We start from the raw sequence: 27230 nt of genomic DNA on the forward strand, positions 1-27230 counted from the left end.
GGACATAATGAGTTTTTTTATCTCCATAGTGGATAAATCGAACGATAATTGGTTTGGGTCCACTACCCCTTGTTGGTACACAGTGAGCATTAGCAATCGGAATGGCATTTGCTTTTCTCTGTTCGATTTTTAGATTTTCGCTAAACAACTGACGAGTAACTGAATAGATATTTTCGTCTGCATTACTTTCATCAATACCATAAATCATAACATTATATGTTCTTTCGTGCTTTTCAAGCAATGTTACCTGATCCTTTAATTCATTCATCTGGGTTTCAAGCTCATATTTTTGTTTTTGTAATTTTTCACCTTCAATTGCTTTTATTTGCAGATCCATACCTGCAACACCCTGTTCCAACTCTGTGAAGTCTCGTCTTAAAGTGGTTATTTCTAACTGAGATTCATCATATTTTTGTTTTCAAAACATTCACGCGGCAGTTTTCACTTCATTGATCACACCTGTTAAATTATGTTCAAATTTTTCAAGTTGCTGTGAAAACTCCCATTATGAGGCTTTTGAGCTCTTTAAATTCAGCTGATGCCATATTAATATTAATATGTAATTTGGATATTTTGAAATTATAAGAAGAGTTGCTATATTAGTCTGCTTACTATAAATTACTTTCATACACTTGAAACTACATGTAAAAAGTTGCTGCTACATGTATATGAAGCAATATATATTATTCATCTATGTATGACACAGGTGTTTAGTCGTAGATATATGATGGTTCGTTTCTCATAGTTATGTATACTATATATAATTCATATCAAGTGGTCACGAAAGACAAGCGTAGATAACAAAAACACTTTCAATAGTCATGATAGTGTACATGTAACATTGACATCGTAGTGATTGGGAATATCATTGAAAATCGTAAATTATAACGTTTTTTGTACTATATTGTTTTTACACGCACTGCAATATCTGCACATAAACATATCTAACACATACATAGTGCCTCTGTCCCTCTCAACAGTATAAATGTCTCAAAAACTAACTCTTATAAAAATATCATGGGCACATTCATTACAGGGGCGATAACACATGTACAAGGCTGATTATGTTTTAAATTTACGGAATATGATAGAATTGACAAACATCAATATAACATGAGACATACACAACATGATTCGTAATGTATGCTGGCTAGGGACGATTAGAAATGATATTCAGAAAGATTTAATGTAAAGTTATGACTGGTTGTAGATTTCTGTGATTTAATGTACAGGGGCAAACATTTTCTGCATGTTCAGGACTAAATGTAAGGAAAAGGTGACCAATGAATGAGAATGTTGACATTATTCAATGTTTATGCTAATAAAATTGATAATGGAAATGGGGAATGTGTCAAAGCGACAACAATCCGACCAAAGAGCAGACAACAGCCGAATGTCACCAATGGGTCTACAATGTAGAGAGAGAAACTCCCGAACCCGGAGGCGTCCTTCAGCTGGCCTCTAAAAAAATATGCATACTAGTTTAGTGATAATGGACTTCATACTTAACTCCGAGTTATACACAAGGAAATAAAATTAAAAATAATATCAGACTTAAAAAGGCCAGAGGCTCGTGACTTGGGACAGGCGCAAAATTGCGTCGGGGTTAAACATGTTTTTGGATCTCAACCCTCCCTCTCAAAGGAAACGTCACCATCTAAAAATGGATAATTAACGATAGGAAATGAAAAATCATCTCTTGTTTCATAATCTTTTGTATTTAGCTTCTTGTTAATGATATAGATATCAAGATCGAGGAAAGGGCAGTGGTTATTGTTAGTATTAGCTTTATTTGAAGTAAGTTCAACAGAATAAATTTCTTTAGTATACATACTTAAGTCGTCATAATTGAGAGTCAATATATCATCCAAATATCTAAAAGTATCAAATGTTGTTTCGATGGGTCTTTGCTGATTTTAGTCATTAATTGTAACTCATAACAAAACAAAATCAGGTCCACAATTAGTGGTGCACAGTTAGTCCCTATTGGAATCACAATAACTTGACAAGAAACGGAATCTCTAAAGCGAACAAAAAATGTTATCAAGTAAAAATTCAAGCGCAAAGATAGTATCAAAGCATGTCCAATTGACATAGTTATTTTGTTGGTTGCTACTCAAAAATGACAATTTAGTAGTGGAAAAATGGCTTGAAGATGAAATAAATCTATATTTGTTAGGTGTTTTGTGTAGCTTCGGAAGCCAGTACATAGTTGGGACTTTCATTGTATTTGGTTCTGCTTGTAAAGTTTGTGTTTGTTACAGATGTCGGTTTTCTGAAAATGAAGTCAGTTGGGATGTAAGTGAATTCGTGATTTCCTTTTGCAGAACCTCAATGTAAAATTTATGTCAAACAATAATAATATGATTAGCAGCTTTATCAGCTGGGACAAAAACAAATTCCTTGGCTAGTTCATTTAGTTTATTTTTGATACAGGAAATAGGGTTTTTTATGGTTGTTGTTGAGAGTAAAATGTTCTATAAAATGTTGTATACGAATATCAACTACATGTATCTTCATTATTGAATTAAAAAAAGAGTGCAAATATTTGTGTCAGCTTTTTCTCGTTTTACCCATTTCAAACAGTAAGTACGGAGTGAGTCGTGGATAATATTACGACACTCATTTCAATTTATAATTAACGGGGGATGATATCTAGGTCCTTCACTTTAATACATTTTCTTTTTTTGTTTTGTTTAAAGAAAATTAGGGTATTCAGAGGATGGGTGTTCGGTATATTCTCATTATTTTCTTTTGGAATTCGGTACATTTATGGAATAAAAAAAAACAAAAACACAACACTTGCAACTCATACTTTAAAACAAGCTGTAGACCAAATCTATAAACAAGAGGTAAAGATAAATATGAGAAAATTTTTCTACCCAAGGTCTATCGGACAAATGGACGGACGGACACACAAAGTCAGTGGGTGACTGGACCTAATTTCGCCTCAGCACCGAAGTTAAAATGAATTCTAGATTCTGAGTTTGTTTTTGTGCAATTTTTAAAGAGATTTTGGAAAATTATTTGAGTATCGGAGTTTTTTAACAGTATCGCATGGGCGGGTCTCTGCTCGAAGCATTATGCTTAAGCAGTAACTCATTAGCCGAGACCGATTAAATAAAAATAAATAAAAATAAAAATAATATAAATAAAATATTACTACGGAGTACACATATGACGGTAACAGAACGTTTTTCAGCAAAATTAGTCCGTCTATTAAAGAGAATAAAAGATGCAAATGTACATATCAGGCGAGAAGAAATTGTTAAGAAAACATCCCACAATATTTAAATCAGTTATAGAGCAGTTGCAGATAAAAAAAAACAACACAAAAAGGACATATTAAATGTTTCCAAATGCACGGCGGCTGTGGTGGTTTTAAAGATGAAAAGACCGTGCTTACTGAGTACGTCATAAAAAATTAATTCAAAGTTGTGCGAAATCCAATACATTGTTTCATATCAGTTGTGAATATAATATACACTGCATTATATTGTGTCGCAGAAAAGACTTTGTTATATAACCAAAAGATGCATTATTTGGTTTTTACTCTTTATCTTTATTGCTTTTGGTTCTTTTTAATTGTCAGATGACCCCTTGTTTTTCGTCAACTGTAATCGTAGGTATAAGTATAATCCTAAGTATAGATCTAGTTTCAGCAAATGTCTAATAAGATTTGATTTACCTGTCATTTATGTTGACACTATCTAACTGACATTTAATGTAAGTAATCGCGCTGTTAATTGCCAATCATACACACATAAAATTATAATGCACCTATATAACATATCAGAGTATGATAAAACGTTTAAAATGACATCCGAACATAATTGGCCTTATTATATAACTTGTTTCTCTTCCTCAATATTGTAGATAACAAATCAAAGAAACATTGTACATAAAATATCTTATGTAGTTGCTTAGTAAGTTATGAATCCTATTAAAGTGTCTCTTAAAATGTTTGACATCTTATCTTTAGGTCAAGGTTAAATTAGACTTATTTTTGCTCTCCTAGATGCCATCAGATATTGACATATTTTTTTTATTCTTCCATAGACGCGAATTACTTTGTTTACTAGTATATGACTTTTTGTTGATACGACGTAATAGCTCGAACAGTATATCATTAACACATACATGCCTGTACCATGACAGTTGTTTTCTATTCTAGTGATGTGTTTAAGCTTTTGATTTTGCAGCTTAGTAAAGGAACTTACCATCTTAAATGTTCCTTTGAGTTCGATATTTTTATTGTTTTACTTATGGCAATAGCACTTTATTTTGTATGTAGCATTTCCAATCTTAAGTTACATAATATTATAATTAATTCTACTAAGAAGCTTAAAACTCGAATGGCGATTCTAAAAAGTAGTACAATACAAGTATAGACAACGAATATAGATATTGATTAGACAGCTTAAAATTAAAATTAATATAGTGTGATGTTTGTTTAAAAAAAAAAATTTAAATTCCCAAAAGACAATTGTCGCCGTACAGTCATCAACGAACAATTCAATACCCTGAAGTAGTGTTTTACATTTCGACGTCCAGCTTCAGTTATTCTGTCTACTTTGAAATGCAATATACAGGTCAATTGATGGTGTATTTGATGACATAATTGCTCTATGTAGTCTATGAGTTGTGCTTGTTACAACACGGCCGACACTCGGCTAACCGAGAGATTGGTCGGTTACTCTATATTGAGTATGCGGCTATATCGGCGGTTGGTCTGTTAATCGGGTTGGCTAAAGTCTGTTAATCAGGTGTTATCGAGAAAATCATTGAAAGTTCAGCATGTTTCATTGTATAACTATCTAAATATATTTCCATCATAAAAAGTATTCATGTCTAACAAAACAATTCAATGCACTGAATTCAGTGGTGTAATTATTATTTTTCTAGCTTCGATGTACTATCTATAAAATGAAAAGGCGGGTTACTCATCAATAAATTTATACACATTTCACACACATAAAATGTACACAAAATGACATATTGGTTAAATTTACTTGTATTCAATATTTTGAACATCGCAAAAAGAAAGGCATTATGTTTGTTAACCATATTGATATCATTGTGTGAAAAATCTACACAAAAATCTGTATTTTGGTGACAAAAATCAATCTTTATTTAAAACCTGGTCTGTTAATGGGTCGGATGTATAAAACCCGGTCTGTTAATTGGTCTGTTAAGAGTTATGAATGACAATAAAAGTATAATTTTATTGATATATGGGGTGTTATCGGATCAAATGAGTAGGCTCAAGACGAGCGGCTACAATATACGAAAACAACACATGAGCAATGAAACATAACATATACGGAAACAACACATGAAATTGAAAATTGATAAAAATGGTTTCAAAAAGTGTAATATTAAAGTAATATTAATTTCATCCAAGAATGATCGCATATATCATGTTGATTCTGTTTAATTGTCATGAATAACACAAATTTGTCATCTACATTGGTAACCAGTATATAAATCATAGATAAACGTCGTAATGTGACTAAACATCAGTAAGTAAAATATATTGGGATGACAAAATATGAAAAATAAAGAAAGAATAATGAGTAAGATAAATAAAATGTAAAAAAAAAAATGACATAACAATTTAAAGAAGACAGAAATAAACAATACCCCCAATCCGGACCCTCTAGTATACACGAGAATCTGGATGGAAACGCAGAATATAGAATAATATATTTAAGGACAGTAGAGAGTGATACATGTACATTGCTAAAAACGAGAGAAAAATAATACTTGTTTAAGAACACACACATGAAACACCGATGGCTGTTGAAACAGTAACGGATTGCGATGTACTTATATTGGTGACAAAATCTAGAAGTTTACATGCGGACAACTATGGTAGCAGGTTAATGCCATTTTGTGTTTTAGCGCTTTAGTTTTTTCGCCTTACATATTCTATATGGCGAAAACGCGAAATTGGGAAGTCGAAAACGCAAAAACGCGAAACCGATTTCTCGTTTTCGACTTCGCGTTTTCTCGTTTTCGACTTCGCGTTTTCGCGTTTTCGACTTCGCGATTTCGCGTTTTCGCCCTATAGAATATGAAAGCCGAAATCGCGAAGCGCCAAATGGACTTCACCGGCCACCATAGACAACTGTAGTTCTCCTCTGCACTTATGTAGAAAGGAACTAAACGGAATAAAATAAATTGAAACTTAAAATAACCAAATGTAGCTGCATTCGCTCCTTTCCGTTTACTTCTTTAGAGTGATTTGTAAACAACATATGATTAAGTAATAGAAGAAAAGAACCAATTGGATGATGCTGACGAATTAAGGTTTAACGTCCAGTGACAAATACCATGTTCATATGTGAACGGGAACACGTTATATGTACCCTGTGTTATATTAGAAAGACACTTTCAGTCGGAATTGAGAACGTGCTACTTCGAACAGACACACAAATTAAGGCTGATTGAAAACGTCAATAAAAAATTCATGCATATTCTAGAGGCCAATCCATATCACGCTTTATTGAAGTGACACACCCTTCAATAAAATGCAAAAAAAAAGTCAAAATAAAAATGCTCTTTCTATGATACTGTGGTACCGTATTGTCAATTTTGTTTACTCAGTAACATCTCATTCTTAAATTTTTCAAGGGGAAAGTATAAAGGTAGCAAAATTATTGTCGTGGCTAAATAACTCTTAACTGACACAATTTCAATTGTCCAACCCATTAACAGACTTTATTCCCATAATTTTCACTAAAACGTGGTATTATTAACGTTATTTTACAATTATGAAATATTTATTAATGTCAATTTATTTTTTAGAACCACAGTACTATTTTTTGTCCTTTAAATGATATCTAAATTTGTTTGTTTCGCCTTTTATAAAAAAAATTGCTATGCGTATAAGCAGTAATACTACATGCTTGCGCGACGCCTTTAGTTTTACTGAAAACTGCGGAGACTAAGAAATGTTTTTACAAGTGCAAAATGTTCTATGATAGATATCATTTTGTCAGACACTTTTCTTTTTTTGATTTGGTTCTTATAACATGCCAAAAATCTGTATATTTAATAGAGTTTAACATTAATTTAAGCGTTTTACTCTTAACAGACGTATAACCAACCCAATTAACAGACCAATCGCTCATATAGCCGCATACTCAATATAGATTAACCGACCAATCTCTTGGTTAGCCGAGTGTCGGCCGTGTACAATGTGATTTTGTTTTACAACATAAAGATGAAGTGTTAATTTTTTTGTATTCTCGGGTGCTTCAAGTTGTCTTTAACTGGAAAACTTAATGATATTTTGCTCCCTTTTCGAGGCAAAAAAACTCGAAATGCCACAAACAGCAATACAAGCAATGTTCCTTTACTTTGATTTATTGAGAGTACACATGTTTTGTTGTTGTCAAAATTTACTCTAGCTTATTCATTATTTTTCAATGCAGTTCATAAAGCTGCTCAAATCAACAATCCTGCAAAAATCTTAATCATGCACGCCCTACATCATCGTGTAATTATATGATTATAAAATGATAAACAACAACTGCAACTTAACAGATATAATTCACCTTCCAGAGAACCTAGTATCACCTTCGGTCTTAATTGTGTCGTGGTGCTCATGGTTAAGTTATTATACAGTATGTTTATAGACTTGTGTGTGTTTTACTTTTAGTCGTTTTTCGTTTCACCCCATGCTTTGCCAGGTTTTTTCTCTCCCTTTGGTGACTTTCGCTACTTTTTTATATAATAAAAATACTGTAACAACTTTCATACAAACTGTCAAAAAAAAATGTACGAGTTTTTATTTTTAAAAATACGGGTTGGCTCCTTTGCAACATCAGATGCAAAATTTTATTTATAAATTTGATGAGAAATGATAATGAAGAATTGGTAAAGAATATTAAGTGTCGTTTTCGTGCACGATAAATCAGAGGAAAAATACGTTTCGTTACACATTGATGAATTGATTTAGATAAGGTGAAATAGTCTGGAAGTTGTTCATTTATCTAAACACGGTTGTTTTGATTTAAGTGCAATACAATAGCGACTTTGACTTTTGGAGATTTATCATAAGAAATTAAGTATTGAAAAGACATTCATCTGGATTATTTTTCATTTCCTTTTAAGTATCATAGCTTTAACAACTTTCGATTCTTGTACTTGGCTTGCTAAATACAAGGCTTTGGTGGCATTTATCCGGAAATGACTGCAGACGCTTGAAATTTATTAAGATTATATTTTGTGTTATCATTAATTAAAAAAAAGGGTTGACTATGATTCTTTTAAATGTGGTTGAATGGCCACTGTGTTATTTGAAAGTTCGTTATTGCATTCTACTTCAACATTGCGTATCTTTAAACATGTTAATGTGATTATAAACATGCGTTGTGAACATAATTTGACATTGCTTGAAAAATAACCAGTTTTTCCTTAACAAGCTAATGGTAATCGTCGTTTGGTAAATACATTTATAAAGGTTTTAATTCTAAATGTAACTTTGGTGACATATCTAGATCTGCTACATCTATAAAACGACACATGTAATACACAAATAATTGCTTCATCCCATCACGTGACGTGCTTGCCTCAAGTCAGGCTGGCTTTTTTCGGCCATGTTTCATTGTATTATTGCTTTGTATAAACATCTGAGTTATGTGTTGTTTTGTTTTGTTTTATTGTGTTGTTGATATGATTCTATGAAAGTACTATCATCGAAAAAAATTAACGTCATTAGCCCTATACCATGCATGTACTCCTTCCCGAGAAGATATAAACACCTTATTACATTATGAATAATTCCATATGATTGATATTATGACACCAAAGGAACGTTGTCAAGTCCAGCCTTCAGCATGTGCAGTGATATAAATATAATGAGCTTATGCAATAATACTTTAAAACCCTAGCGTAGTCATAGGCATAACCATTACCATCGGCATAACATTAAAAAAGAGACTAGTAAATCTATATCGCCCTCTGTGAGCTGTGAAGACCTTCTTTTATATCTTCACCATCTGGTAGTGTTACATTACATTTGAAAAACATTTCTCTGTCTCTAAAAAAAAAGAGAGATTATATGCTCTTCATCAAGGTTGCATAAAAACATTTTATCATATATACAGACTGTTCATTATAATTTACGAGGTAGCTCTGTTCCGTCTTTTTTACAACAGTAAAATCGGAACCTTTACACGATAAAAAAGAGTAAATTCCTTTCAGTTAAGCTAATAAATAAAAGAATTGATTCAATCAACACCAGCAACTTTCTACAGCACAAGACGGCCCGATCTAAAGTTCCACTGTATTTTTTAAATCATTGTATTCTACAGTTACACCAAAACCATTGCACGTAATGTTTTTTTTTCTTGAAAATAGAGTTATAATTGCAGAACTCCGATTTAGAACAATACTTTAAAAGCCCTCTTTTAACTAGCCTCATATTTACAGACCCTCCCCCATAAAATTAATTTGAATATAAACATATTTCAACATGTACATCTCCAAAATGTGATCATCAGTTAAGAGAAAAACCATCACATCAGTGGGGACCAGTCCGTTTTCACTGACAAAGAGACAGTGAAATGTCTATCATCTCTTCACGATAAATATGATGTTGTTCATGCGGAAAAAGATTCCGTAAATATTGGCTATGTATGTAAATCGTACTAGTATGAATGTCTTGGAAAAAAATAAGGAATAAATTACATCTCAGGTAATTCTTCATTCATAAACTCATCATTTAACATGATATTTTGCCGAATCATAAGTCATAACACAATGGCACAAATAGAAAAAGGTCAAAAGACATGCACAGATTACTAAATACGATTTAGAAAACTAAAGACTGAGCCACACGTTTCCCACCAAAAAGTTAAAGGGACAGGATTTTGACAATGAAACATACCCGTCGTCATCTGTGACACATATTCCATAACGGTCAATCACTTGTGATGGTGTCGGTAAAACTTGCAATGTTATGATTTCAACTTTTCAAAAAGATGTCATTTCACTTAAAAACTTATGACTGGTGTCAATTGCAGATCACGATCTGTCATTCTGTTCATCTAAAGTAAAATTTGATCGGTGAATTTGGGTCACAGGGTATCGTTAAACAATTTCTAAATGTACTATCGCAACAGTTATATGAAAAATACAAATCTGATCATCACCACAGGAATACTGACTACTGAGTTTGTGATACCCTTGGGACGTACAGTCCATCGTCAATAGGAACACTAAAACGCATGTATCAATAAGTCAAGCCTTTACCGCATGAAGAGCTATAAAACCAATATGTAAGTTGACTTACCTAATAAACAAAACAATTTTTGATGTTGTTGAACCATCATATATTCACTTCATCTTTTCTCTTTGTGTTCATAAGAAATTTTGTAAAAAGTAAAATCACAAAAAACTGAACTTCGAGGATAATTCAAAACGGAAAGTCCCTAATCAAATTGCAAATCGGTAAAAAAAAAATTCAAACTACGAATTTGCCTGAAATTATAATCCGGGTAAAAATAAGGGTCTCCAAAGTATGGTTCATTCGGGAACAGATACCAAACAATATTAAACAAATTTACATTGTTCACAAAACAAACTGTGCAAACAAGAGATTTTGAAGTTATGTACCAAATATGAAATATATATGAAAATATATTACATAAGCATATACCTTTCGCATTTTTTGTCACTTTAATGGTATTCTTTCAAATTATTTAGTGAAAACATTTATAAAAGTTCTCTTTTTTGTAAATAACTCTCAATAAATTAAAACGCCACAGATTATGTTTTTATTTAATAAAAAAAATGAATAAAAGGCAAATAAGCTGTTGCATTTACCAGATTTAGTAAAAGTATCAACATTCTGTACAACTAAATATGCATTGATATATGATTCTGAAAACTCACATCAACAATCAACAATAGGAACACATAGTTTATCTAAATCTTCTTACTCATGCTTGTTGACAGTTTGCAAGTACGTTTTAATCACAAAAGAAAAGTTAAGGTTTTCTAGTCAGCAAGGAAATCTCAGTCTTAGCATAACTAAACATGGATAACATTGAACTTGGTATTTCAAAAAAAGAAATTTGCTGTGAACTGATGCATTTAAATTTAAAAAGATTGTGTCATCATTATTTAGAAAGGAATAACAAACTCAATCTAAAATACTATAAATCACTTAGTGTAAAATCTGTTTTCAGCACACAACAACTTTACCTTATGGTACCTGACATAATATTAAGATATTATATGAATTTGTACTGTAGAGTAATATTTCAAGGATAAGGAAATTAATTGAATATCTCATGTTTATCAATTCTATAAATGATTAATGAAGGAGTTATTAAATAAATATTCAGATCCAGTAAAATTGATTTCTTCAAAAACTAACTTTTTTTCTATTTACAGATAATCTTCAATAACTACAAAAAAATGAAACTAAAGTGAGATTACAAAATAGTTCAAACAATTTGAGTATTTTTGGTAATAACTTGCAATTGAGTGTTAAATGTAAATAAAACTAAACTATTATTATAAAGGAAAACATTTTAAAAATGGCTCACTCATTGGTAAATTTCGTACATACAAAAATATTCAAATTGACTACATAAATGAGTCTTGATTTTGAGTATGTTAATCAAAATAATATCATTTGTTTTCACAGTACTATATGATAAACAAAAAATCAACAATCTTATAAAGGTTGGATCTACAATTTTGTATATATACATAAAGAATTAGAAAAACAATACATTAAATCTAAATGCAAAAGCTGATTTGAGAAGACACAGACATCCTTTTGGTCTTAAAATCAAATTTAAATCTATATGTCATCTATCTAATTAGATTAATTTCTGATGACATGGGCCCTCTTTTGTCGAATGGGATGTTTTGTTTCAACACTTTGACTTTAATGAAATTTATTTCATGTCTTCATAATTTATGTAAAACATGTGCTAGTCGAAACAGATATTGATTTAGAAACATTGAAGAAATTTTCCATACATAACATAACTAAAACTATGAGATAACAATAACAATAAATATTAAAGTTTGTTCATTAAAATGTTAACAATAGATATAAAAAGTAAAAAAATAGCGACAAACAAAAACAAACAAAAAAACAAACAAAAAAGATGTAAAGGACAGCAACAAACCTATAGATGTTCATGTTGAACAAATTAATATCAGTCAAGGGAATTACTTAACAACTTTAAACAAGTAACATTTAAAATTAACTATACAAGTAATGTTGAAAATGAGGTTTTTTTAAACATAATTTATGTAAGTAACTTGTCTAAATATACTTTTTAGGTGTCCATCAGATTTTACTAGCTTAAACAAATTTTATCAAGTTTATAAAATGATGTAAAAAATCATGACACTACATTTAGTCCATGCTTCTTTTGAAATTAAAAATAACTCTATTTAGTAAGTTAAAGAAATTTAAAAGCAAATATTAACTATATAACATTTATAAGTACATGTTAAAATTTACTTGTTGAAGGAACGGAATACCGACGTAACGTTTTTGTTTCCCTTATTTGATATGAATTTAGAAATCCGATTACGAATTTTAGAATTAGTGACCACAATTCATTAATAAAAAAAGGGATCTCTTAATATACCTAAAAAACAGAGATACATTATGCAAATACTGCAGAATATTGAAGCTGAAATTTATTTAATCTAATTGTGATATGATCAGTAATATTAGGAATTTTTTATATTTTGATTTTATGACAATTGAGAAAATTCATTTTATAGATTTACATTATTTAGGTAAAGTTACTATAAAAAAACAATACAATATTTTATTAACGTCTTACTTTTTTCAAATTTATACATAATACATTGATCATGTAGATTTAAACAAATAACAAATATATATAAAGAAAAACATCAATAAAAAATAACGAATAACGATTATTTACACATAAGAATCAAAAAATAAAACAGTAAAGATGAAAATATGTATATCATGAGAATAAAAAAGTACGATTTCATTTTAAAATGTCTAGGCATGTTTTGGCACAAAAGCGGATATTGCTTGCTAAAACTAGAATCACAGATAACTTACGTTGTATCTAGACTAGAAAAATATCAAAACCATCAACTTTCTCTAATATCATCATATATTGGGCAAAATATAAGTACATGTTCTTCCTTCTTAATGGATTTCGGACAGCATAAACAATTTCGTTCTTGTAATCTTAAAATCTTAAAACTTCTGATCTCAATACATTTTAGTTATATTCAATCATCGAAACACATTCAAGCAAATTATCCTGGTTTCTTTTTAAACCAGGCTATAAAAAGAAAAACAGGGGACTCTTGAAATATTCACTTTTATAATGCATATAAATTATCTTGATTATAGCGATTGTATTCATTTTGTTATGATGTGACACATGCGACGGAATATTATGTTGGGGTAACACAGATGTGAATTATGTAATTTGACAATAATTAGAAAATAACATTCTATGGTTCTTTTATAAACATTGTTTTCAAATTTCTTAAGATTTTTTTAAGCAAAACTCCGATGCTAACAAAACACATTAGTGCGACTCACGCGCTGATTTCATACGAACATCTTCATCACTTCTTATCATAGTCTCAATGTGCCCTGGGTATATCAACAAGTATGTATCAAACCAATATGCATACCTGAAGTGATGCTCATATTGTTAGGTGTTATAAAAAATAGTATGTGGTGTGATTGACAACTCTTAACAAGAGCCTAAACGAAGTAGAAGTAAGAAACTATACGACACTGAACGACCATCGTCAATTGTAATATTCATACTATATATCAAGCTTTAAACGGTCCCTTACAATATGAAACGGTTTAAACGAGAAACGAGCTAAATGCAAAACAACAAATGAATATAAGTTATAAACACAAGCAAAAATCACTGAGAATGGCTCCTGACTATAAAAAAGGACACACATACTGTTTCGGAGAGACACATGTGTGTAGACGTCCAGCCCTCATCATTAACTTGGGGACACTGGCGTAATATCACAGAATAAATAAAAAAAGCAGTTGTTATGACATAAATCATCAGAATAGCACGAAACCCAAAGAAGTATTTTGTTTCAGGATGTACAAGAAACTTGTCGGTCTGATGATAAATGCCCTTTTCAACTGTTTTTTTGTGTTTTTTTCTTAATATGTTGACTGTTACACAATTGTCCCAGGTTTTACAGGAATTTCAAATTTAGTTCTGTATGTGCCTGCCTCAAGCCAGAAGCCTATAAATCAGTGGTTGTCATGTGTTGCCATATATTACTCTCTAGCAGATGACCAAATCGATTTCAATTTTACAAAAACGTTTCTTGAGTAGTTAGTTTCTCAGTCTTCGGTTGTATTTCATCGCTCTTGCGTTTTTGTCCATCACCTTGCGAACTGCAAGACATTCGAACTGTTGGAGAGACTGTTGCTACTTGGCGCTTTTCTTCTTTGTGTTCACTATTTCCATATGATGTGTTGATGTTAGCACCAATCTTGCTATTTTGTTCTGAGAATAGATCATTATAGTCACTTTCTTCATTTCTGTATGATAATTAGAAAAAAATATCTTAGTAAGGGCATTAACTGTGTAGAGTTGTTTATGGACTACAAATTGTGATAATTAACTAGAGACTATAATACAACATAGTGCAATGGTCAAATGGGAATATATTCCTTCATGCGCATCTTTGAAAGCGTTTAGTCAATTTATATATCTCATACTCTTTAGAAGGTGTTGTGTAAACAAAGAAAAACATGCAAAAACATAGGGCCTTCGATAATTCGTATTCTAGTTTTTCATCATGATGTTTCACCTATTTAATACTCAAATTCTGATACACGTGTGTGCGTAATAACAAGTAAGATCTTTTTGTAATTCATTAATTTTTAAAAAATCAGTATTTTTTGTCCTTGCTTTAAGCTGAGTACCCTTTTTATAATTTTTATTTATTTTATGGTTCAATGTACATCCATCTTAAGACGTTTGGTTACGGAAATCACTGTTTTGAATGAATAAACGGTATTGCTTAATTTATAGTCATGTTTTCTAAAAGCACATTCGCCCGTCACTTATATATAATTACTTGAATTTCTCTGTTGAATCATAATTCTCCACAGTAATATTTTCTTTGTGACGCCTGTCACCAGATGTATCATACAGCCCTTCTTTTGACTCCTCATACACGTCTTCTTCCTCTTGACCAGCAGGAGGTTTGTTTTCCGTAGTTACTGTACTTTTAGGTTTGTTAACACAAGCATACACAGCAGCTTGAGGTGGTTGTGTTCTGTCAATAGATAACAAAATATATAAATCAGTACAGAACAACTGACCTGCACAGGTCCATTATTCTCTTCCTCACGGCAGTATTGTAACGTTCGGGTATCATCTTCATTCGTTTGCTAATCATTTGTGTTTTACTTCTCTTTATATTTTCCTGTGTCCTCATCACGCTTATTGTGCTGAAGTTTCTCAAAAAGATATAAATCATGTTATTTTATATACTAGTAACTTCATGTTTGCTTACGTCGCGTTAAATCTATGCCATTATCTTTCATTGACAGGACACTCTACGAAATATGGTAAAACTTTTTTGTCGAATATAGTCTATGTCTAGATACAAATGAAGTTGTCGTGATGCATTGTTCTGATAGGAATCGAATACTTATATTTACAAATGTAATTCACAGTTTTTTTGCACATTGTAAAGATTAGTGTCTAATCTGATGTTCAGTTGTTGTCGTTTATTTATGTGGTTATTAAGTGTTGCTCGTCTTCGTTTTTTATATAGATAAGACCGTTGGTTTTCCCGTTTAAATGGTTTTACACCAGTAATTGTTTGTGACCCTTTATAAACAACACAACGAGAACCACAATTGAAGCATGATCTTCTTACCCTTCCGGAGCACCTGAGATCACCTCTAGTTTTTGGTGGTGTTCGTGTTGTTTATTTTTTAGTTTTCTATGTTATGTCATGTGTACTATCGTTTGACTGTTTGTCTTTTTCATTTTTAGCCATGCCGTTGTCAGTTTAATTTCGATTTATGATTTTGACTGTCCCTCTGGTATCTTTCGTCCCTCTTTTATATGTTGCTGTTCGGTGTGAGCCAAGGCTCTGTGTTGATGACCGTATCTTGACCTATAATAGTTTACTTTTATTAATTGTGACTTGGATGGTAATAAGTTTTCTCATTGGCACTCATACCACATATGCCTATAGCTATATCTATGTATGAAAATATAATCTGCGTGCTATTTGCATGCAAAATTTACTAAAAATGTAAGTCGTAAGTTGCAAAGTCTTTTTTTTTTTGTCTTATTTGTGGATCAGTATTCATGTAAATGACTCTGCTTCTTTTCTTGTTAAAAAAAATAATCATTTCTTTTTCTAGAAGCATGGTATTACTGAAGGTTTACCTTCAAATTAGGCAAGATATATTTCATCTTAAAAAAATTCAATCATGTCATTTGTTTTTTTTTCCTTTTTAATTTTAATTTTTTTTTTCCTTTTTAATTTTAATTATGCGTATTACATTTCTGGTATAATATTACTATGCAATAAAGAGATATTTTACAATTTGATATAAAAATAGTGAGATGTGGTATGATTGACAATGAGTGAAATATTCAAATAAGAAAACAGCATGCCTTTTCTATACATACGGGTTATCTTTCTCTCTTTCTTCGTCTTCTTTCAGTTTCTTCCAGTATTCTTCATTATGCTGTTTAACTTGGGCAATTGTTTCCACGTTACACAGAAGTTTAAATTTCATGTCAGTATCATCTAAATCAACATCTTCGTATCCTGTAGTCTTTAATGTGGAACTAGTAGATGGTACTGTCTGTGTTGCTTCCTGAGATTCAATTTGATCCATATTTGACTCCATTCTGTCTACAGGTTTGTATTCTTCTTTTCTAAAAGACAATTCGATACACTTTGAATAATAATTTTAAAAATATTTAGCAGTTATGACAATTGTTGTGACTTGTAGTCGTTATTACCATACAATGCTGCTAGAAAATATATATTCAAACTTTTATATTTATAATTGTTTTGATTTGATCAACCACGTCATGGTATTGCGTTTCAACCAAGCTATAACATAAACAGATATTTGGCATGTTCAAATATATATATATATTTATTTAGAGAGAGAGAGATATTCGGCAAATCACAAGGTTAATATTACTACGACCGTATCGAAACGCACAACTAATCAAAGCATACACACTCTCAATAAAATCAGTATTTTTTTAAGCGCTTACAAGATATCTAATCTTTCTTTTTCTTTTTTTTTGTGTGTGTGTGTGTGTGTGTGTGTGGGGGGGGGGGGGTAGGAGGCTTTATATTTAAAAGATTAAAGCAATGGCTTATATAAAAAATAAATTTGTATCTGTACCACTTATTACACAAGCATATCCTAAATATTCACTCAAGTCTCAAATTGCAATTAAGAAAAAGGTTGAAACAGAATTGAAGCCAGCATTTAGCATATGGAAGAAAAAATCTATTCAATTATTCTTAGCAATTTTCTTCTTTTATAAATAATTGAAATAATAATGACATTTATTTAACATTCGCTGCATTGAATTGGCTAATTACAGTTGTCGTTTGGTTATATGTTGGGTAATTAATGTTTAGCATTTAAAAACATTTTTTTATTGTTGTCAAAATTAGATCGAAACACATGATCACCCTAAGAACCGATTAAGGGGATACAAGATTACGATCGCATATTGATAAAAGGAAAGACAAATCAATGAAACAAACAAACCTTCGTCACTTTATATATATATATCATCTACCGTGCGAATATACAGCAAGTAAACGAGGTACACTACAGTACAGAACGAAATTGGCAATATAAACGGTAAATGTCGATTGCAAGATATAAATGTACTATTAAGCAACGTTTTACGAGGTGACATAACCCTTTGAAATATTGATTATATTAGGAATTGGAATGCAAGCTCTCGAAAGTCAACATTTTCACATGAATTTTCAAAACTGATATAAATGTTTAGGTCAGAAATATTCTGGACAAGATTGTAATTTTTAACCCCCTTGAGGCCTTGACTAAGTCGGGTGTGTCTATTTTTTTTATGTGGGTTTATATAATGTATCCGGGTTTTGTTTTCTGTAATTAGTTGATACTTCATTTTTATCATATATCTTTTATATTAATTTGATAAAATTTACTGTTTGCAATACATTGTAGCATAAATTGTTCTTAAAAATAAGGATGTTCTTATCCCAAGCAGAAATCCCTACACGTATTTAGCACAACTTATTTGAACTTTTGATCCTCAGTGCTGTACAACTTTGTACTTGTTTTGACTTTCGAACTTTTATATCTGGGCGTCACTTGTAAGTCTGGTGTGGACGAGGCGCGCTTCTGGCGTATTGAATTTTAAACCTGGTGCCTTTTGTTAACTATTAGGTGTTTCTTTGTTTAACATGTTCTCCTACTTATTTGTATTGTAGTCCTGTAATGTTATGTTGTCATTTTAATGTTATATTTAACATTGCCATTAAGGCAGGAGGTTTGGCATGTCACAGAACCAGGTTCAAACCACCATATTTTTCTTAAAAAATGTCCTGTACCAAGTCAGGAATATGGCCATTGTTATATTATAGTTCGTTTTTTGTGTGTGTTACATTTTAACGTTGTGTTTCCGTTGTGTCGTTTGTTTTCTCTTATATTTGAGTATACATTCACATTACTATAAGACGTGTGACGGTACTTTTCTATCCCAATTTCATGTATTTGATTTTGATGTTATATTTGTTAATCTCATCGGATTTTGTCTTATGCTTAGTCTGTTTCTGTGTGTGTTACATTTTAATGTTATTCTCCTCTTATATTGAATGCGTTTCCTTCAGTTTTAGTTTGTTACCCCGATTTTGTTTTTTGTCCATCGATTTACAGTTTTTAACAGCGGTATATTACTGTTGCCTTTATTTTACAAGAAAAATAAATACCTCTGATAACATTAAAAGCATGATTTTCATAGTTAAGTGGACTGATAAGATACGTAGAAAACGTTAAACGACCTCTTCAAGCTGTTAATTTTCGTTGTCCTCAAATATAAAAGTCATCTGGGCCAAAACAAATTGATATACTTGTTGGTTGAATTTTGTACGATATGATAAAGTAACAACGAATTAAGTAATAAATTAAATTTGTAATGAAAAAAACAAATGTTTGAATTTTTGCTGAAATTGTTGTACCCTCGAGACCCCTTAAATGAGGGTGAGACCCCCGGGTCTTTCAATGTCCATAACATTCAAACAAACCATAAACTCTGAATATATAAAGATTGTATTAGAAGGATTTCCAAGAATAAGTTCCTCTTCGATATTTTCGGAGGGCTTAGATTGTCACTTTTCAGCTAAAAATTGTTAAAATTATAGGACAAAGGGCACAGGGCAATGGTGAGAGTCCCCTGATCTCTCAATCTTTTTATGTTATGCAGACATTTAGTTAATAGGTAGATACAAATGTGACTAATAGGAATTTTGCTACACTTTCTGTCTTCTATGTTTACGGAGCGCCCTTAGTGCCAATTGGATATTCAAAATATATTGTGAAAACCTACCTGAAAACCACTTAAATGACGGAGAGAACCCCCTGGTCTTTCAATCTCCAGAACATTTTACTAAATGATAGAATCGTATATGAAGGTTGTATTAGAAGGATTTCCCAGAATAATGTCGTCTTCGATATCTACGATGGACTAAGACTGTCACTTTTCAGCTAAAAAATGTGAACATTTTCGGACAAAGGGCACAGGGCAATGGTGAGAGCATACTATTAGAACGATTGAGAGATCAGAGGTCTTAATAAAATTGGGACGAGTTTGTTATGACACCTATCCTTGTTATTCTTACCAAGTACCCCGGATTACCGTTTCAATAGCAACTGTTTACATATGTGTTAGTTTATTAATTGTTTTTGTAGTGAGTTTCACTGCTGATTTATATAAGACATTTCTTTATTGTATTTGAAGCTTCATGGACGCCAATTGGTAGTTTAACTGGAGCAAATTGAGTTTACCTGGCGATGCAAAACGGAAACACGTTTACGGATATTTGCGAAAACATTATCGAAGGACAACCGCAAATCTCAAAATACTCCGTGTTAAAGGCCGTTCATTGACCTATAATGGTTTACTTTTTTAAATTGTTATTTGGATGGAGAGTTGTCTCATTGGCCCTCACACCACATCTTCCTATACTTATCTCTTTTCTAACGCAAAAAAAATACATAATTTAATATCGGCCAATAGGTCAGTGTTAATATTTCATTAAACGAAAATCCAAGAAATGATGATTTCTTCTTTGGTTTTAAACTATGTACCATCGACGTCAAAAATGAAATCCAAGCATTTTCTGGTTTCTTGACCGCATTAGAATGTTACAAAATTGATAAAAAAATTATATTTCTAGCTTCAACATGTGTGCTTATAATTGGAAGAAAATACATTCTTGAATCCAAAATGTCAGCTTCCTTAGTTGCAGGCAAGAAGATAGAAACTGTTACGCTAACTGTCATATAATCAGACCCATTGCTACAACATATTTGTATTACAAATGAAAATGAAAATTTTTTATACTCACGTTCTTATTCTTCTATGTTGTAGGACAACTACAACTCCAATAACAATAAGAAGAAGAAGAAGAAGAACAACAACAACAACAACAACAACAATTACAGTCCCGTTATCTACAAGATCATTCAATTAACAATTATAAAAACAAGTTCATAGGTGTAAACAGATATATTCATACTTTATAAGACTCAATACAACGATAAACATATTTTGTATTATGAATACATAGCATACATGTAGTCCAAAAAGAAATCAAAATTAAAATGCATCTAGTAAAACTTTAAAAAAAAATAAAAAAAAAAAAAATAGTATGGAAATGTCGTTAAACAAGAACAGATTGATAAATTGGCTAGCTGTATTTGACCAAACATTTTTTGGAATGTTTGTTCCTCAATGCTCTTCAACTTGGAACTTTATGTGGCCTCTTTAAGCGTTTTTGATTGATTCGAGCGTCACTGATGAGTCTTTTGCAGAACAAAATGCTCGTCTGGTGCACATATAAAATTTCAATTCTGGTATCTATAATGCGTTTATTTGGGATATCGTTACAAAAAGGAACAAATTACATTAAATATTATTCAGGAGTAATAACTCTACAAGTAGTAAAAAAAGTCAACTGATGATTTAGATCCGATGTACCTGGGTCATCCCCAATTTTAATGAGATTCATTTTAGCTAAGCCTCTAGAAGTGTATTTTTAATATAAAATCGCCATTTATGGAACAACAATTGTGAAAGAATCAAAGTAAAGACATGAAAATATTGCGATGTGTTCCTTATTATAAAGTTACAGGTCTTAAATGTATATTTGAAAAATATGGATATAACTATGAATTCAACATGCTGTACGATAGAATACTATATAAGGATTTAACCAATAATAGTATATGCATGATTCTAATGATTTGTAAATAGCTATAACATCAATATATACCTTCTGCTTTATTGAGCCAAGAACCAGATGTTGAAGGTGTTGTTTTATCCGCTTGATTGTAAAAGATAAGATATAGAACATTTTAATACAATAACATGTTTGATAAATATTTCTACAGTATAAAACTAAGAAAAAGAGAGGAGATCACTTCTAACCTCTCATACGAACTTTCAGATTTAGTCATAAACCTGTTCTACAATATCCCAGAACAGTTCTACCTAGGATAGTTCTACCCTAGAACTGTTCTAAGTAGAACTGACCAAATCAGTTCTAAATAGAACTTTCAGGATAAGTTCTAGGGTAGAACTGTCACCATAACTGACTAAATCAGTCCTAACCGTAGAACTGTCAGCAAAACTATCTAAAACTCTGAAATAAGACCGGCAAAATAGCAAAATTATATTTAAATCGCTATTTTGCAGAGCCGGCAAAATAGTCACTGCCTTATATTTAAGACAAAAAGTTCTGAAAACTGTTCTATGGATAGATCCGACTAAATCATTTCTAGCCGTAGAACTGACCAAATTAGTTCTAATCGTAGAACTATCTAAATAGTTGTCTAAATCTGTTCTGGGTTAGAAATGATCTAGCCAAGACTGTCAAAAAGGTGTCAGGCTGACAGGTCTATATACTGTCCTAGAACAGTTCCCCAGACAGATTCTGACAGATTTGATGAGAGGTTAGAAATCATCACCACTGTAGCTAGCCCCTTCACCTAATATTGTTCCCCTTATACACGTCACGAGTGCGGAATTTTCTCGCTGTGTTGAACAATAGATGAACTTGGATCATTTTCTGTTTTTTGTTCGTGTTGTTTTCTATTGGAAACATTCCAAGTTTCCATTCTCTAGTTTACATTATAAATTAATTATTTATTTACGTTTATCTACGTACGCGTGTAATTACCAAAGTGGCGAGATAATTAGGTATTATTTTCATTTATAAATTAAGACTCCGGTACCGATATATATCGCATACAAAAATAAAATTTGGCTTCTATAAGAAGTCCATGTCACAGATAGTAACAACACGGATTCTGAAAAGACATTCCAAATAGACTTGTTTAATACTGTTAACATCGAAACTAACAACATGTAAGGATAAAAGGGACAAACTTCAAATTATTGTTATTTGCAAATCGTATAATTAATGTATACCTTAAGCTATTAACAGTTTTATTATTTGTTTTTTTGTAATAATAAAAGTATGAAGGGACATGGAGATTACTCTTTATTTGGGTAACATTTCATTTTGATATCCACGTGGAAGTTATTTTGAGCAAATAATACGAAATTATGTTGAAGGAACACAGGTCATGCCAAAAAATGAGAAGGTACAGTTTGGTACGTTTTTACTGAGATAAGGGAAATTAATTATTTCAAAATTAAAATCATCACGTTGTTATAGATTCTGGAAGAGAGATCACGTTTATGTCAAATTTGATACAGGTATAAAATGAGACGGAGGAAAGTTGGTCTGTTGTTTTAATTTCTAGTTAGGTTATGGGGGATAAGAACGTAATCAATGTATATAAATGTCATTCAAATTTTTATCTCTTGTTTTCGACAAATGTTTGACTGATTTGTGACACATACGAAAACATGTAGTGGGCGTTAAGAAGAGGATCATAGTTTGTTCCCATAATATCTACAATTTGTTGAAACAGACAACCTGCGAATTCAACAATTGTTTTGTCAGTAAGACGGCACAATAGTAAAATAACACTACAATGTATTGAATAAGCATAAAAACAAACAATGCACACAGATGCACATGCTACCGATAATATTAAAATCTTATAAAAAGAATATCTGTTAAAAGAGTGTTAATGACAGTTCAACGGTACAAAAAGAAAATTCATTTATATGCAAAGTGAGAAAAATAGAAGAACCTAAACAAAAAATGAGCATTAAAGTTATAAGATACATACATCATGCACATGCAATGTATTGTAGGCGTTCATCATTCCAATACTCAGTTTTCCTTCTAAAAAGATAAATAATTATGAGTATTAATGACATGCTATTGTAGAGTTTCGGTACAGGAAACACAAACTGCACTCTTGATCATATTATAAAACTATGGAACAAGGAATGCATACACAAATTTTACTGAGCGTTAAGGAAAACATAGTGTTGTTGCTTTCAATAATTACTTTTACCTGTATTTATAATCTTGATATTGACAATAACTGCCTTTTGGTATACATCGCCGTGAAAAGTGTTGTTTACCTTACAGGTGTAGGTTCCACTGTTTGTTATATTCAGATTCGTTAGAGTAAAGTTTTCATTTGAACTAACTTGTTGCTTTGGGTTTTCTTGATACCAAAAGTAAGAAGGTTTAGGATTACCATCGCTTTTACAAGCTAAATGTATACTTGTGTCTCCGCCCAATACATAGTTCGTTTTATTCGGATAGTTAATAATAGTTGGCATTCTAACTGGATCTGAAAATGTAAGTATCGAGGATGCATGCATGTTAGTATTTAATACTCATACTCTAAATACTAAAGATGTTTTGTGTCTTTGCAATGTCATATATGTGTATTTTTTCGTTCGTATACACCAACAATATGCTTGAGATTTTCACTTTCTTTTTAAAACGTTTTTATCAAGATATTTTAAATCAAAGAATGTTTTAACAATGCCTCCATAATAAGGAAACCTGAAATTAGTAAGCCCGAAACACAATAGTTATTGATATTTCAACCCGCACACACATTCCGAATAAATCAATTTTGCTCATCGTGATAAATTCATTGTTAATTGCAAACCTCACAGTAATGTCAGCTTTTGTTCAAGCGATATACATCATTTATCTATACATAGTTGACCTTTTACTTTACAATTCAATTTTTATTGGATATGCAACACATTCAATTGAAAAAATGTTTAAAAAACAGATCATCTGATAACTATAATTATTGAGGCATAAAAAATAAAGAAAGTTGAAAAACTTTTGAAAACGTTATAATTTCATCGTTTTTGGATTATGTTACTATGACAACTGAAAATATATAATATATTTGATAAAATGCTTCATCAAACTTAAACCATTAATAAAGACAGGGTGACAAAGTCTTGACATTTTTGTCAATTCATTTACTTGCATCACTGCCATCTATGAATCGATAATTGAAAGAAAAATATATGATGATTTTCGCTAACTGCTGAGTAATTTATTTTGCCTATTTTTAGTACGTGGAAACAAAAAGTTGCTCTTATTTTATTGTCTTGTGAAACTGTACTATTCTCTGTAAGTTTAACAAAGGATATGACAACATGTGTCACACTTTGTACACACAATTTTGAAAAATATACAAAAAAAAACACTGTTGATCACTGTGTCGTTAGGGGTCAGAAAAACGTTTTGTGGGTCAAAAATAGTCTGGTGACCCATATTTTCTTTTTTAAGTTCATTCATTGTTTTGAACATCTTATGCTTTATCTGTAGGAATCCATTTTAAGTTAAACCATTTATGATCTCCGGGGCAAGTGAACAATGTTCAGCCATGCCATTGATTTTCAAAACAAAGCATTTACTTTGGTTCAGCTAATCAAACATGATTGGTAAATATTAAGGTTCACGTGTACCTTTTGGCTATAATGGCTGCATTTTCACCTCAAAATCTATTCTGAGTACAGAAAAATGCACAAAGAATAAACGAAGAACACATGTATACAATATATCACCACACTATTTCCATTGCATTGCATTGTATAAGAAAAACCGTCAATCGTTTCGAGTTAATGCTGTCAATTTAACGGATATTTACTTGATAGTATTTAACATTAAATCATTCAATTTACTATACAGATATCGCTTTAAAGCTCCGCCCACCGCCGGTCTACGTTTGTGTATTGCTGTTGACGAGTGTTGTATGAGCCTGCGTGACCTCAGAATGTGCATTGCAGACGCATTTTGATGACGTATTGTTTGACCTTATGCGAACTAACGATTACTTTTAAAATACGTTCTGTTTGTTTTCAAACATTTCTTCAAAGCAACAAGAATTAAACAAATTTTCTGATAACAAACAAACATAAACAGCAGTATTTTCTACGCCGACAATCATCGATTTCAAAAACTTGATTGTGTACATGTGTAGCAAAATCAATCATGCCAATTTCAGCATGCATGTAAAGTGAGGGGCGTAAAGAGGGGGTATCTATATGAAAGATCACGAAATAAAATTGCCATTTTACGATGAACGAACAATTAAAAATTTCCTGCAGGTTGATGTTTTTACCGATTTCATTAAACACGGCGAATAACGAATTTTGTTCACAACTGCACGTGGAATAACAATGGCAAAACACGTTACATGAAAATAATCCTTCACCACTGTCGTAAATGAATGTAAAGTTCAGTTCAAAATTCAGTGTAGGACAACTCGTACACTTCAATTTCAAATTAGACACTGTTTTGTTATTTGTTTTTGCTGTTGAAATTAGTTGTTATGTTAAAATAGATAATTATTCACCTTGAGCGATGTATTATTGGTGACATTCGAGATTCTTTTTTTTCGAATCTGTCTTCAGCTGAATATGCGATTTTGAAATTATTATGTGGGCCTCAAAAGATTTAAAATCGAAAATCATTGCACAAAAAGTGAGTTATTGTGTCTTTCAAAGCACAAACACTATCCAGAATTAATTCCAAGATAGACAATAACTGTTTATGTAGATTGTAGTAATATGTGCAACAAGTTTGCATTAAATAAAATAAGGAATATGTAATGTGTACCAATTGACATAATTGAATTAAATGTCTCTGAGTGTTTTCAAATTTTAACTTTGTGTAGTGTGTTGAAACTTAAGTATAATTATAATCTATATATTATTAACTATGATATTTACAAATACAATTTATCTAATATGTAGTCTCAATGTTAAAGGAATCAGTTCAAGGGGAAAACATAGAGAGTTATAGAACGGGTTACGGCTCAAAAAAGTGTCATTAGTTTTTTGCAAGAAACACATTTTGATGAAATTATTGAAACCGAAACAAATAGTGAAACAGAATATGGTACTTGTTGTAAACATGGTACTATGGCTAGTAGGGGCGAAGCTATTTTAATTAAAACATCATTAAGCTACAAACTAATTAATGAATTTATTGATAGGGACGGAGGATTAGTACTTATCTATGTGCAGATAATTAACTCAATTTGTACATTTATTAATGTATATGCACATAACTGTTAAACATCTAGAATTTTTCTTTTAAAGGTCAGCGATTATTTGAAAGAACACGGTTTACACTTACCTATACTTTGGGCGATTTTAATGAGGCAATAAAACCAATTGATAGACAATCTATACGTCCATGTAAATTTACTCAGCCCGTACACGGTTTAAATAAAGGCAATAGTAGTATACCGATGTTCAAACTCATAAATCCATGGACAAAAAACAAAATCGGGGTAACAAACTAAAACTGAGGGAAATGCATTAAATATAAGTGGAGAACAACGACACAACACTACAATGTAACACACACAAAAACGGACCAAGCAACAGAAAAAATCCCACGAGAATAACAAATATAACATCAAAACCAAATACATGAATTTGGGATAGACAAGTACCGTGACACGTCTTATCGCAAAGTGAATTTATACTCAAAAATAAGAGAAAACAAACGACGCAACGTTAAAATGTAAC

At 31.4% G+C, this 27230-nt stretch overlaps 1 protein-coding gene across 1 annotated transcript; it reads right to left on the reverse strand.

Annotated features, from left to right (window-relative positions):
- Positions 1-13674: 13674 nt before the first annotated feature.
- LOC143044188 (uncharacterized) lies at positions 13675-24004 on the reverse strand. The gene is made up of 6 exons (XM_076216082.1): positions 23726-24004; positions 21565-21615; positions 20638-20743; positions 16680-16931; positions 15103-15303; positions 13675-14560 (listed from the first exon to the last, which is right to left on the reverse strand). The coding sequence occupies exons 1-6, from the start codon at positions 23997-23999 to the stop codon at positions 14329-14331; spliced, it is 1116 nt and encodes a 371-aa protein (XP_076072197.1). The 5' UTR covers positions 24000-24004; the 3' UTR covers positions 13675-14328.
- Positions 24005-27230: the final 3226 nt, after the last annotated feature.

Source organism: Mytilus galloprovincialis, chromosome 9 (assembly GCF_965363235.1).
Source record: "Mytilus galloprovincialis chromosome 9, xbMytGall1.hap1.1, whole genome shotgun sequence".
NCBI classification, from domain to species: Eukaryota; Metazoa; Mollusca; class Bivalvia; order Mytilida; family Mytilidae; genus Mytilus; species Mytilus galloprovincialis.